At 39.4% G+C, this 15883-nt stretch overlaps 1 protein-coding gene across 2 annotated transcripts in view; it reads right to left on the bottom strand.

The window, feature by feature from the left end:
- The window catches only part of MAP2K5 (mitogen-activated protein kinase kinase 5), a 267232-nt gene that overhangs the window by 201738 nt on the left and 49611 nt on the right, over positions 1 to 15883 (bottom strand). For both annotated transcript variants that reach the window (XM_065871152.1, XM_065871153.1), the window contains exon 8: positions 9665 to 9729. In XM_065871152.1, the coding sequence (XP_065727224.1) occupies positions 9665 to 9729 (65 nt within the window). The remainder of the gene's footprint in view (positions 1 to 9664; positions 9730 to 15883) is intronic.

The following is a 15883-nucleotide window of genomic DNA, read 5'->3' as shown; positions in this document are numbered from 1 at the left end:
GGCCCAAGTACTGACCCTAGGTGTCAGAACAAATTAAAGGTGTACAACTCGATGTTTTGATACTGAGTTCTAGTCTTTTTTTAAAAATTATTTTATTTTTATTTATTTATTTTTGGTTGCATTGGGTCTTTGTTGCGGTGCACAGGATTTCTCTAGTTACAGCGAGCAGGGGGCTACTCTTCACTGCGATGCGCAGGCTTCTCACTGAGGTGGCCTCTCCTGTTGAGAAGCACGGGCTCTAGGTGAGCAGGCTTCAGTAGTTGTGGCACACTGGCTCAGTAGTTGTGGCTCGCGGGCTCTAGAGCAAAGGCTCAGTAGTTGTGGCACACAGGCTTTGCTGCTCTGTGGTATGTGGGATCCTCCTGGACCAGGGATCAAACCCATGTCGCCTGCACTGGCAGGCAGATTCTTTTTTTTTTTTTTAAATAAAGTTATTTATTTAATTTATTTATTTTTGGCTGTGTTGGGTCTTCGTCGCCGCACACGGGCTTTCTGTAGTTGTGGCGAGCAGCGGCTACCCTTTGTTGCAGTGCATGGGCTTCTCATTGTGGTGGCTTCTCTCATTGTGAAGCATGGGCTCTAGGCGCACGGGCTTCAGTATTTGCGGCATGCAGGCTCAGTAGTTGTGGCTCACGGGCTCTAGAGCACAGGCTCAGTAGTTGTGGTGCACGGGCTTAGTTGCTCTGCAGCATGTGGGATCTTCCCAGACCAGGGATCGAACCAGTGTTCCCTGCATTAGCAGGCAGATTCTTATCCACTGTGCCACCAGGAAAGCCCCCACAGGCGGATTCTTAACCATTGCACCACCAGGGAAGTCTCCTGCGTTCTAGTCTTGATTTGACCGTGGGCATGCCACTTAACCCTTCCAAGCTTTTTTTTTTTTTTTTTTTTTTTTTTTAATTTTGCCCGTGCTGCGCATCTTGCGGGATCTTAGTTCCCTGTCCAGGGACTGAACCCGGGGCCCTGGGCAGTGAAAGCGCGGAGTCCTAACCATGGACCGCCAGGGAATCCCCCAAGCTTTATTTTTCTCACTGGTAAAAAGAGGGTAAGCATACCGACCATGCCTTCTTGGCAGGGATTTAGCAAGGTCTCAAAAATCCCACATGATCAGGCCCCTGCCCATCTCTCCACTCTCCCCTGAGCTCACTCCAACCACACTCCTAGACACACCTTCACACCCATCTCAAGGCATTTGCCAGAGCAGTTCCTTCTGCCTGGAAGGTTCTCCTCCCAGATTCTCCCATGACTGGCTCCTTCCTGTCCTTCAGGTCTCAGCTCAAACATCCCCTCCTCAGACAAGCCTTGCTGAGCACCTATTTTACATTCTATACAGCACTTGCAAGGTCTGTTATCATCTTACTTCAGTATTCGTTTTCTCGATTACTGTCTGTCTGCCCCCCTAGCGTGAGCTCCAGGAGTACTGGGAACTTGTCGGTCTTGTTCACTACTGGATGGCCTTGGCACAGCGTGACTCTTGGTGAGTAGCTGTTCAATGAATATACAATAAGACAAAATTTAAAAGAAAAAAACCAAGTGATACCTGACATGAAGACTTTTATGGTAGCTGAATGCTGAATTTCATTCTGGAACTTTAGACTCGGGAGTAACCTTTGCACTTACTCCATGTCCAGTCTAAGTGGGAATTGTTTTCTCAGCGATTCTGAGCACTAAGCCACATTGTTCTGCTTAAGGTAGAAGCCAGAGCCACCCAGCAATGCACAACACTTTGTGTCCATCCTTAGGTTGTGAAGACTCTGCCTCTGCACGTTAATTCCTAAAACACTAAGTACCTACAGCAGGTAAGGGGCGGTGTTGGGCCCTGGGAGGATACCCACTCAGATGACCTCTAGGCAGGACAGTCCAGTAGGAAGAACAGCAGGAAGAGTACATGGTTCACTCTAACCAAAGGCAGACTGTCACAGAGACATTCAAGACAAGCAGGGACTTCCCTGGTGGCGTGGTGATTAAGAATCCGCCTGCCAATGCAGGGGACATGGGTTCGAGCCCTGGTCCGGGAAGATCCCACATGCCACGGAGCAACTAAACCTGTGTGCCACAGCTACTGAGCCAGTGCTCTAGAGCCCTCGAGCCACAACTACTGAAGCCCGTGCGCCTAGATCCCGTGCTCCACAACAAGAGAAGCCACCGCAGAGAGAAGCCTGCGCACCGCACTGAAGAGTAGCCCCCGCCCGCTGCAACTAGAGAAAGCCCGCGCACAGCAACGAAGACCCAATGCAGCCAAAAATAGATTTAAAAAAAAGACGAGCAATTTGAGGTGGGCCTTCAGAAGAACACAAAGCAAACCTGTTCCTCTGTCTACACAAATGCCCTTCTGACTTTTTTATGTCAACTGTCATGGGACCCCTTAATTTTCTCTTCTTCAGATAAAAGTCAGCCAATTCCTCTGACCACTTCTCAACTCAAGTAACAGTTCCTCCATGAGGCCCTTCCTGTTACCTCCTGAGGAAGTAGCTAAAAGTCGTCACTCCTCCCTTGGCCCCCGAGAGGCTGTGTGCCACACAGACAGACACACAGCCTAGACTGTGAGGCCCTGTACTTACCTGTGGACAGAGCTTCTCCCTCTACCTGGACACAGCTCCAGTGAGAGCCTGGCTGTCCCCAACAGCTGACACAAGTGCCCTCCACACAGCACATGCTCAGAACATGCCCCACTAATGAATGAAGGAGGATTAGACAGGCAAATTTCCCAGACCCCTTGTTATTCTCTCCATGCTCCTCTGAGTGGTCTCTGAACTGTCCACATCTCTCTGTAAACCTAGTACCCAGAACTAGAGACAAAAATCCAAAAGTGGCACCCTGCAAGATGAAGTCAAACCCAAATGAGATACCCTCCTAATGCAGCCAAGAGAACAGATTTTAGTGGAAACTAGATCTCTTCCACCCTATAAAAACAGAAGTGTGCTAATGCTTATCTGTTCACAAAGACTTCTGCTGGGGACTTAAATTTCTTTATAAAGAAAGCACTTTTATTAAAATAAAATATTAGAAAGGAGTCTTGCTGCTTCAAAACTATTTTTCCCTGAAAGGAGATAGGGCTGAAATACTTAGATTCAGCAAATTCTTACTTGAAATATTACCATAATGTATTGATTTTTACCAGACTCAATTGACTGAAAAGTTGTTTGTGTAGCAATATTGGCCAAACCAATATACTAGAACGATTTTGTTACCCACAGTAATCAAGTGCATTTCTGAAGTATAATTATACTGTCATAAAAATAAAGCCAAGATACCCTTTTCCAAGCAATAAAACAATAGGGGCTATAAAACAGGAAGAAGAAAAGGCTAAATAAATGAGATTTTTAAAAATGAAATTTAGTGTCTTTCAAAAACACCGCTGCCACCTCTTCCTTCCCTTAAGCGAAGGTTAGCAGAAAATGATCAATACTTCAATCTCAATAAACTATTTCAATAACAGTTAATTCGGGTGGAAACAGAGTCTGAAAATCTCTGCTCAGCGACCTGTGACATCCTGTCATGTTGGCTGGATGCCAATAATCCCTCATTGCCATAATGGATATGAGCAAGTGTGAAGTTATGGGAACATGGAGATGGGGCAGCAAAGGTGGGAAAGGTGTAGAGAATCAGGAGCTCAGGTTCATTCTTCAGATTCTAATCAATACAATACACATTATTGTATGAAACAAACCTATCATGCTGAGACAGGGACAGAGGGAAGCATACATAATTAATTTTATTTGACAAATACTCATTGATTTTCTGAAAATATTAATATCTTTGCTTGTCACATGATACTATAATACAATCCAGCTATATACAAGTTATTTAATTTTACATTAAGATGATGTCTTGTTTGCTTGTTTAAAATATGATCTTGGCTGCAAGGAAAAGGTGCTTCATTTGATTGGAAATTTAAAGTTAAAATAAATCAAACAATCACCCTAGCTCTTGGGTCAATATCAAAACCATTTAAAAACTACTCTTAATTTACAAGATGCACTTCAGGGAAAAAACATAAAGGAGTGGGGTCACTGATACAGCTTGTCAGAGAAGCTGGGGTTAGGCCTGTTTTGGTTTGGCACCTTCGGGTTGTTTGGTGAAAAGAGAAGTGAGAGTTCTTCTGGGTATTATGTGGTTCCCAATATTTTCATCAGGGAACCTCTTTGTTATGCTTTCCCCTCAGGGATCCTATGTTTTAAAATATTTTGTTTACTAAACAGCATTTAATTAGACAACAATTCATGTATTTTCTCATTTTCTAATTTTCATGAAATAAATCATGTTAAGTATAATGAGCTGATATAATTCCAGCCCCGAAACAAAAATGTAATGTTTTAGTTGGTCTGTACAGCCATATCATGAGGGCAGAATACAATTTAATAGCTCCTGTGATCTCAATTACCATCTCCAAGGACCATCTTCACCCTGTCGCCCAACAAATATTTCATAAAATTGGTAAGACAAAAGAAATGAAGAGAAACCAACACCTTTGAGAATTATTATCCCCTCCCTCTTCTCTTGTCTCTAGATATGGTCAAATTAATTCTTAAATAATGGTATATATCCAATCTTCAAAATGCCATGTAGTCAGCATATATGCTGCTGATTAAACCACTGAGAAAATTCTACCACAAACCCAGGTTAGACCCTTAACTGTACTGTAGAAAGCAGCTGGATTTAGAAAGTTCACTAATATTTTCCAACACCTAGAGATTAGAATACATGGCCAGAAAGCTGACAACTTGAGTCTTAGCCTGAATAATTTGCATTAAGGAAAAAGATAACATAACAGATGATCCTTAAGTGCTTGCTGGCTAACTGACTTAGCAAGACCTAAATCCTAAGAGTTAGATACTACTTCATTTCTGGACCCAAAGCTTATGTGACTCCATCAAACAATGCACTGAAGGAGCAAAGGACCTGAGTGACTGGCCTTCATTATCACAAAATGTTTCCAAAGTAACTGGGCCTATTAATTACTTTCATTTCTACATGACATACTATCCAAGAAAAACAGACAGTAACTAAAATGTTAATGGATACCAAATACTCAGTTTTAACATTTGAAAGAAAATTAATCATTCAAACATATGCCCTTAGTTTAGAAATCCCTACTCTTCTCGGTGAATGTTCTAAAACAATTACACAGTCTCAAAATTATGCAGCCTCTAAAACTAGCCAGGTATGGGGAGGATCCAATTAAAGAGCTCTACTAAAACCTGCTTGGAAAAAACCTACACTTGCCTCATTCTCATTCCAGCCAACACATATAAAGCATCTATTCTATCCTTAGGACAGTGCTGGGTACACTAGAAAATACAAGGAAACACAATGGACTCTGCTTGACCTTGAGAAACAACACTGCCTTGGGGATAAACAGAGTGAAAGGATGAGATGCTGTGTAGAGTGCTGGCTTTGCCACATGAATGTGAGCTCTAGCTTTTTCCAGTGGAAAAATGTGCTTACCATTATACCAGCTGTCCTATAGCAATTTGAAATTAACTATGATAAAAGAGAATATATCTTGAAACTCTGAAAAGAATCATTCTATTTAAGCTAATATATAAGATATAATAATAAATCATATTCATGAGGCAACTAGAGAATAAAAGGAAACAAAGAAGTGTATGATGTATCATAACATGATGTAGAACTTCTCAAAGTTAATTCAACACAACTCTAATTCTGTGAGATATTTCTCAAAAAAAGAATCCCATGGCCAAGTAAGCACAGGAAGCCCAAGGATTAACGATTTGTCTATCACTGATTTGTCATTTGTCTATCACTGTCTATCACTGTCTATCACGAACAGTAGCTAACATTTAGTAAGTGTCAGTTACAGTGCTAAGTCTTTTCTATGAAACACCTCATTTAACTTCACAGTAACTTTATAAGATAGGTATTATTATCTCCATTTTACACATGGGGAAACTGAGGTAGAGGACGTTACGTAACTTTCCCAAGGTCACACAAGCTAGTTAGTGGCAGGTGCAGGGTTCAAACCCAGAGCCTCCAGATTTAACAGCAACACGTACTGTTCTCTACTTCCCTGAAGTTTTCGAAATTTATTGTGAATCTACCAGAAGGGAATAGAACATGTATGCTTCCTGATTTATTTTTGTGGAGAAACTTGTAGCACTCTGGGAAATGGAGCAATAACTAAAGTGCGTTCATTTCCTTTTCTTAAATTATTCTTCTTCCTAGGCTTGGGTTATACTTTAGTCTAGGGTATTTCCTTTATGATCTATTTCATCCAAACTAGTAATCAATAGATTACTAGTAATCTAGTAATCAAACTAGATCAATATCATAATAGTAGCACAGCAGGGGACTACACACAGAATCCACATTTGGTTTAAATATCTGGGCCCAGAAATTCATATTGTATAACTGAGGAGAACATCTAGACTTAAAGGATGAAAATGTGATCAACTATTAAATACTATATATTGCAGTTACACAATATCATATCCCTTGAAACTCACAACATCCCATCAAGCGGAGCAAATAAGACTGAAATATTAAACTTTTGCTTTACATTTATTATTCTTTATAAGAAAAAAATTAAATAGGCCCATTAGGCAGTTTTGCTACCAATGAGTGGATTTTCCAATATTTTCTTCATCTAGTTTATGTAGCATAAACTGTAATGTAATCATTTTTGTTTGAAAAATCACAGTTTTTATAGTCAACACCATTAAGGTAAACTTAATACAGGAGAAAGTCAATCATAACACACCAAACACTTAGTTTTATAGAGACTTCAGTAAAGTGGCTTTTCATTTCCTGATGATTATACAATTTCTTTGTGCTGCACTAAAAGCCAGGGATATAAGAACAACACAAACTGAAACCCAGACAGAAATGAAGACCAATGATCAATGATAAGTGGTTATTCAATGTGATATCTTCATGTCTCTCCCCTTAAGGATCACCTAGGCAATAAGTGAAATGTCTTCTTTTTTACAAGAAATCTATTACATAAAATAAAGTACTAAAATGATCATGATACTGCCACTAACCCTCTGTAAACAACCACTGTCAAAAACATACTAAGGGCTTCCCTGGTGGCGCAGTGGTTGAGAGTCCGCCTGCCGATGCAGGGGACACGGGTTCGTGACCCGGTCCGGGAGGATCCCACATGCCGCGGAGCGGCTGGGCCCGTGAGCCATGGCCGCTGAGCCTGCGCGTCCGGAGCCTGTGCTCCACAGCGGGAGAGGCCACAACAGTGAGAGGCCCGTGTACCACAAAAAAAACTCCAAAAAAAACACCATACTAAATCTTACAATACATACTGAGCATTAGCAATGGTAGCTAACTAAATGAATCCAGGATAAGTCGCTAATGTCACCGCAACATCCTAGCAAACTGAAGAACTCATGCTTAAGGACGTCCCCTTGGATACTGTGGCCCTAATAAAAAGAAAATGTCTAGCCATGCTTCTTAGCTAAAAACAACATAACCCAGGCGAATGGGGAGTTATTGTTGAATGGGTACAGGGTTTCAGATCTGCAAGCCAAAAAGAGTCCTGCAGATGGACGGTGGTGATGGTTACACAACAGTGTGAATGTACTTAATGCCACTGAACTGTAGACTTAAAAATGGTTGCGACTGTAATTTTTATGTTATATGTTTCTACCACAATCAAGAATTACAGTTAAAGAAAAACAACACTAACATAATTTTATGTTGTAATTTTTCCTTGCTGGATGGGCATATTATTTCCACTTCCCTGTATCCCCTCTCCCCTTTTTTTATGAACCTGTTTTAAGATAAAAGGTTAAAATTTTAATATCTAGGATATTATTTCTAATAAAAATTACCTGCTGGGGTTTGGTGGTCTTACGCTTTCTCCCTTCTAGAATAAACTAGGATAGTAAATTCACAATAGGTCTTCAATTAAAAAATAAAAACATGCTTGAGAATCAAACATTTGGTGAAACAACAAAAATAAGTAGGTTAGGAGTCTAAAGAAATGTTTTTGGATTCCATCCGACCAATAAAAGAAGTCAAAAGAGTTGCTAGACATCTTTTCTGTTTTATTACACCTGAACACCAGCATAAAAGCATTAAGAAAAAGAAAGGTTGAGACTTTGAAAACCACTCCCTCCAGGGAACTCAAGTGAAGTAAAATTGGAGTGTACATGTTCCTTCTTATTTCTAAAGGTACCTGAACTCAAGAACCTTCAGGACAGGGTAAAAAGTCAAGTCAGATAAGAGTGAGGAAGAGAAGACTAGGACGAAGAGATGCTATTTATGCAGTACTGGGGGACTGCATGGGAAGGAATGCTAGTATGATTCACGGAAGGACAACAAGCTTTTTAGACACATGAGGCATCACACATTTTAAGGGCAAGACCCAAGGATTGTGAAAGAAATGTGTTATTATTTAATTCTCTGAATTATCATAGTGGAAGCACTTAACTTTCAGACCAACTATTCACCATAGTCAGTTATCTATAGGAAAAAACAATCCAAATATGTAAGCATACATTCTTAAAGGACTATGTTAAAGGACTTTAGGAGAAAGGACTCACATCCTGGCTCTATCTACAGAGAGGACTGAAGCCCTGGGTGGGGGACTGGATCAGATAACTTTGAAGGAGCTTCTAACCCTGAGAAATCTGATTCTATGCCAACACTGTATCTGTGTGGAGGATGTTCTGGAATTTTAGGATGTGATCTTTCGCATTCATGGGCAACAGGGCGATTTTGCAACAGGGCAATTTTTATCTGTATTCACGTCATTAGTAAGAACTTAAAATTCTAAGAAAATCAGTAACCAGTTAAACATAAATTAAATAATTTACAACTTTGAAAATATATATTAATATCAATAGTAAAACATCTAAGGTAAAAACACAACCATAATGTGATGCAGGGTTAGTGTATATATGGAAAACAGCTCTCTGGAGTAAAGCTTTATTACTCCCTCAGGGCTTTCTTGCAGAGTATGGATTTTTTAATTCCTAGTGGAATATTTTTCATACACCATTGCAGACTATTAAGTACCAGACATTACATCATGTAGTTTAAACTTTGCACTACTGCACGAGAAAGACTTCCCTGTTGAGAGAACTATTTTTTACGGTTAGCATTTTTTAATATGAAAATGAACACTTCTTTAGGGTAAGATCACTGCAATTGGAATTTGGGAGAATTGTATAACTTAACATATTCACCAATGTGTAGAAATTCTCTCAGGGAGTAGGGTGAGGAGAGAAGGAAACACAACAGGAAGAAGGCTTTTTAATAACTGAGTGTTGACACAGGGCAAAGCAATGGTATTTATAAGGTTTGTCTTCCACTGAGCAAAGCTGTACGTACACAGACAGGGGACTAGCATAGGGTGCTAGCAAGTTAAAAAAAATAAAAATAACGGTGTTAAAGAGCGAAGGAAAAAAATACATTAAACTTCAGGCCGGTTAAAGGTACACTTGCTAATGGTGGACTATTAAATGCTCACCCAGGAGAGATGCAGACTCAGAAATATTAAAAAGGCAATATAAATGCACTTTTCCAAGCAATTCCTGAGAAAATAGATTCCTTGCAGAATTTTGGAGTCAAATGTGGAAATAAAATCTAAGCACTGGTGGTCATTTAAAAATCTTTGCCATGGAGAACTTGGATACCCACATATGGCAAAAGTGGATAGAAAGTTTAAACAAAGTTGACTACTCACTTGTAGACTGTGCCTCCGTTGCCATGACCAAGAGTGTCTCGATACCGTATGTCTTGTTCATTCATCTCCACAAGAAAGAAAGGAAAACAAAAAGGGTGTCATGCTGTGGATGGAAATGTCAAGGAAAAGCAACTCTGGGCCATAAACAACAAGCAGTCTGGGTCATTTCAAGTTCAGCTGCAAGAACGAGAAGATCAATACAACATTTGCTGTCCAATTTATAAAAGACGATACCAAGGGACAAAGTAATGGAAAGTTTAATGACAATTTGTTTGCCTGGGTCATTTCATTAAAGTTTGATAAAAGGTGTCAAAATGGAATGATATAACATAGCTCAAAAGGGTCAGGTCAGAGATACTGATAAGAACACAGTCTCCAGCACTACATAACCACTGCCAAACAGCACTGCACATAACCAAAGTCAAACTTGGCAAGAAAACACACACACACACACACACACACACACACACACTTCTAGTAATCCAATGCACAATTTGTAAATAAATCAGCCCCTGAAAACTCCTCAAGTGACCCTCTAATTAACATTAAACAAACTGAATAATGTTAACGATTTTCCTAGAGTAGATATAGCCTTTTTTTACTTTTTTTTTTTTTTTTTTGCGGTACGCAGGCCTCTCCCTGTTGCGGCCTCTCCCGTTGCGGAGCACAGGCTCCGGACGTGCAGGCCCAGTGGCCACAGCTCACGGGCCCAGCCACTCCACAGCATGTGGGATCTTCCCGGACCGGGTCACGAACCCGTGTTCCCTGCATCAGCAGGCAGACTCTCAACCACTGCGCCACCAGGGAAGCCCAATATAGCCTTTTTTTGAAAATGATAAATTAGTACACAGCAGTAGCTGGGTAGAAATCTTATGCTCATGGAAAAGTGCTAAATCAATGCACTTTAAAATGCACATATAGTCAAATATTATAATGCATAAAAGGAAAATACATAGGCATGTGATTCATATAAAGTCATTTTTGTAATTTATTATATAAAAGAGTATGTGCATTTTCCCAGGTTCTGTAAAACTATTATACCACAAATACTACTCTCATTTGAATCGTGAATAGAAGTGAACTATTTTAGTACCCCAAAAATAACGTTTTAGAGTTTGAAAGAACTCCCTAAATAATTATTTATCAAACGACTTTAAGACTAGTCAGATTCTATTTGAGGCATTCAGTAATTTTCTACACACTGGTCCAGTTGCTCAAAAATTAACTGCTAACTTTATTCACTAAATGGATTCAACAAAGGTGTTATTTTCCATATAGCTAAAGCTCAGGAAAAGCCATAGTAAGCCCTGAAAAAAATCAATTTCCAGGGAATTGCACTGCCTTGCATGGGCAGGAAATGGATGGAGTTTTTAATTCAATATCACCTGGAAAAAAATAGTTTGCTTTCAGACCATTATAGTAAAGCTTTAAATATTTTGCTCTACTCTGAACTTCCACCAATGGAATAAAGCAAGGTTCCATTTATCAAGGGAAATATTTTTGTCTGTACATTTCTGAGGCTGAAGCTTCAGAGAGCTGTGATAATTAGGAACATAGTGCAGATAACAGAAACAGCTTCCTTTCCAAGCCATTCTGCCAAACCCTAAAAGAATATTGACAGATTAATGTATAAAGGCCAATTCAGCACCCCATTTAATTGTAGTAAAACCTGACTGACTTAATTTGCAATTAGCTAGTTACTATATTTAGGGTCAGAGGCAAAATGACAGACAAGTCAGAAAAATTGGCAACAATTTTCCTATTTGAGGGGAATTCTGTGGCATGAAGAAAGAAAATCTCATTATTCTGGACCAAAAAACAAATTTTAAAACAGCATGAAGAAAAGTAGCACATCAAGTTGAGATACTAAATAAACTAGCAGAGTTGCTACTGGGTTTGATTTGATCAAAGGGTATAAGAGATACATATGTAAATAGCAGTATCTATTGGCAGGTACAAATAGGCTAATTCCTTGAAAACATTCCTCAAGGTAGTCCAAACATGACTCTAACAACCTAATTTGTACTATTAACTTGCTTAACAAGCTGAACCCTCATCACAGCCTGAAGTAAATTTCTAGGAGAAATTTTACTCACTCAACATCTACAAATTCTGAATTGGTGGCACTGAAATTTAAGGGTAAGCAGGATGTAGCTATAGGATCCAGGCTCTGGAGAGGTCACAACCTGTGATTACATTCCCTCCACCTCCACCACTCCAGGTAAAAGGACCAGTAGTTTCCTCTTAGAAAAATATAAACATAAGACTCATTGATATTATACATTCCAGTGATATACTGTGAGAGACCTAGGACTTCGGAGGGCGCTTGATTTTGTGGTATTTTGTTGGAGGCAGTAAATGCAAAGGGGCAGGTCTCTGAGCAGTTTCAACCACTATAATCCCAACACCACCGTCTTTTTAAACTTTAATACCCACTAGGTTGAAAAGAGAAGTGGAGCAGCCACCCATCCAGCACTCCAACCTAACCAGGAGTGGTAGATGTAAAAAAAAAAAAAGAGGCAGGGGATAAGCTGAACGCCGCAGAGAGATGGGGGATGATGTTGTGGGCGCTGTATGGGGCGTGGGGGGGGGTGTGTGCACGCACATGCATGCGCAAGCTAACACAATGTTTAGGCAAATTCAAGGGTGGAAATTTGGAATCCCTCAGATAATGAGAAAGATTTTAAGAGTCTCATAAAGATAAAAATGGTTTTAAAAAATAAGTTCTAGAACGTCACTCAAAAAGACAGTATCCATAAAAAATTGTTTCGACACTTTTAAAGTTTTATATAGACATTTGCCTGGCATGTAAGTTGATTGATAGATTATTCTATTTAAAAATATCAGGGGCGGGCTTCCCTGGCGGCGCAGTGGTTGAGAGTCCGCCTGCCGATGCAGGGGACACGGGTTCGTGCCCTGGTCCGGGAGGATCCCACATGCCACGGAGCGGCTGGGCCCGTGAGCCATGGCCACTGGGCCTGCGCGTTCGGAGCCTGTGCTCCACAACGGGAGAGGCCACAGCAATGAGAGGCCCGTGTACCGCAAAAAAAAAAAAAAAAAAAAAAAAAAAAATCGGGGCTTCCCTGGTGGCACAGTGGTTGAGTGGCCGCCTGCCGATACAGGGGACACGGGTTCGTGCCCCGGTCCGGGAAGATCCCACATGCCACAGAGCGGCTGGGCCCGTGAGCCATGGCCTCTGAGCCTGCACGTCCGGAGCCTGTGCTCCGCAACAGGAGAGGCCACAACAGTGAGAGGCCCGCGTACCGCAAAAAAAAAAAAAATATATATATATATCAGATCTTTTTTTCTTTTGAATCTTCCAATTTTTATAGAGTATTCAAATATTATTCACGTTAAAAAAGTTTTAAAAAGGAAAACTATTAGAGTCACGCTTATAAACTGATCACAAACGAATTTTGAGAATTTTGTATATCTAATCAAAATGGATTACTTTATTGGATCTTAAATATAAAAAAATCATTAAAGGGATCAACAAGTAGCTAATAGCATTTCTGCCTTTTTAGTTTAGAGAGCATATTAATTCAACTTTTCAAAATGAAGCATAGGAATTGTACTCATTATGATACAAACGTGGGATTTATAAGCCTACAAAGTACAACATTTAAATATTTCAGTTGAGATCAAGTATCATAAAAATCACACACTTTTACAACATTTTAAACATATAACCCAATTCGTTTGGGTCATATAACTAGTAAATAGCAACTAGCCAAGGTGAGAACTCAGTCTTTCAGGTTACTCTGCTCAATGCTCTATCTTAGCAGTTGATCTCATGTGTAAGTACAGAGGGACATCCTCTCCATCAATGGTGCCTGGTCCATAGGAAGGAAAATAATCAAATGAAGGGCACTCAAAAGTTAAAAGCGACTGCATCAACTACGATATTTGCTTTTAAGAAGAGAAATCACATAGCTCTCTAGATAAAAAAGAGGTAAAAGAAAGTTTTTATTCAATAAAGATACCAAATAATTTTAAAATATAAATCAGTTTCCTTGTTTTGACTAAAAAAAAAAAGCAAATGAAAGGCAGAATAATAGATGTGAGGGAGAAGGGAGAAAAAACCCTGAGAGTTACAATGACGTGTCAACTCTGCCGCAACGGCAAATGACCTGGGAGAGATGATTGGCACTGGGCTCTGCTGCTGCTGCTGCTGAAAGAGAGGTGGGGGCTGTGAAAGAACGTGGACGTGACACCCCAGGGGGCGGAAAGGTTGTGTCTGTGCAGGGAGGGGAGGTGCCATGCAGTTTGGACTTACACAGTCTCATTCATCTATGTTTAGGTCTTCGTATGGGATCTGAGATGAACCATAAGAATCTAAGAGTTTTATGTACTGGTAATAGGACACTCTTTAAAGCTAACTTTACAGTCGAATACTATTTTTCTTCCTCCTTCTTTTTTTTTTTTCTAAACACAGAAAATTTTTTAAAGGCATCTGAAGTTCTAAAAATAACAGCCAAACATGAAGCAGGATTAGAATTATTTCTAGTTTTGTGACTTCACAGTACATTTATACTTGATTTACCAGAAATAGAAAAATACTGTCAACCTCTCCTACAAATTATAAAAAACAAACAGACGAAAGACAACTTCAGAGATGCAAAGGTCAAAGTCATACATCCTTGGAGTGGCTGTACTTTTTTAATCCTTTAAATTGACCCACTGGGCCATTTCTAATCAGTTTCAAATCAAGGGCCAACGTTAAACAGATGATACTGCACTACAACTGAAGTGGGAAAAACACACCCAGAAAACACATCAGTGGTGCTGATTTATAGCTCTCAGTACAACTTGCCAAAAATACCTTATGATTTGTTTTTTTTTAAGCTGGAAAAAAGGAATCCTCTCTCACAAAGCAATTACAGAAGAACATCTCCATTCCAAAGACTAAATGTTAATCTTTTTAAAGTGTTTAATGTGATGTTAACGAAATTAATGGGGAAAATGAAATGGAATTCAATTATAGATCAGCAAAGAAAATATTCTTTGTTTATTGTCTGCCTGTGTTAAGAAGAATCAGTACCTATTGCTTATAAATCATTAAAATAAAAAAGCTCAATTAATCCTTATTTTATATGTAAAGGTCTGACAGAAACTAGTCCTATCACCAGACCTTTGCTTCACAAATCGAAGCAATAATAGTTTCAGAAAGCAGTCACACTCTATGAGCAGACAATTGGAGAGATTTAGTAAATCCCACTTTATAGAGCAGAGACTAATCGGAAAACACAAGCCAGTCAAATGTTTCTTATGAACTGTTGACACTATATCAATGCTGAATCAATTGGTGGCATTTACTCTGAGTGACAGAAAAGAAATAAATATTTATATCACATAACCTATATCAATGAACCCAGGCAGAAAGCTATTTCTAACCTGTCAATATTTGATTATCTTGAAGAATCATGTCCCTTTCTTTTAATGATTAATATGAATTCCTTATTAAATCTAAGTGGAGGCTAGTGGAAAGGCAAATCATTATTAATGCTTGAGAGCATAAACCACTAAAATAAAAAACTACGCTCAAGTGTTAAGGTATCGTTAAATGTGACTTACATCTTCCATATCAAGTGGTGTCAGTGTTCAGCCCACAAATTTATGGATGCCACACTGTGCACATTACCTCACTGCAATGCAATCTCGCTCACTCTTTAGTTACCTGACAGCACCAAGGACTGAGGAATTAAGAGGAGGTATTTTGAAGACTTCCAAAGGTGGGAGTTCTTTGTTTTGTACTGTTCGTTTTCGTGAATAAAAGTAAACATAACAATGGCTAATCCTTAAAAGAAAGGAAATGCCATACTGTTTAATGTGGGATTATCACATTCCCAAGGGAAAGCAATAAACAATCTTTAAGTGTCAAAAATCATTGCCATGACAATCTTCCACCAAAGAGAATCTCCTAACCAAGACCACTAAGATATTTATGGTACTAGGTTCAGAACACTAGGAATATTTCAGAATGTTTATCTTTTGCCCTGGAAATAACTGTTTTTCATTTTTGAAAGAGGAATCTATGACAGGTTATTTTCCATTGCCTGGGTTGAACAAATGTAGTTAAAGCTTCTTAATTTATGTCAATTTTGAAATATATTTTCCCGCTGAAGAACACTAGTAACTCACACATAAATTACAGTTAGTAACTAGGATGCAAACATGTTGGAGATACATGAATATCGTAGGCTCAATATTTCAGCTTTT

The sequence above is a fragment of the Phocoena phocoena genome, chromosome 2, assembly GCF_963924675.1.
Source record: "Phocoena phocoena chromosome 2, mPhoPho1.1, whole genome shotgun sequence".
Classification (NCBI taxonomy): domain Eukaryota; kingdom Metazoa; phylum Chordata; class Mammalia; order Artiodactyla; family Phocoenidae; genus Phocoena; species Phocoena phocoena.
The sequence above is the reverse complement of the archived record's forward strand: the minus strand, read 5'-3'. Positions and strand labels throughout refer to the sequence as shown.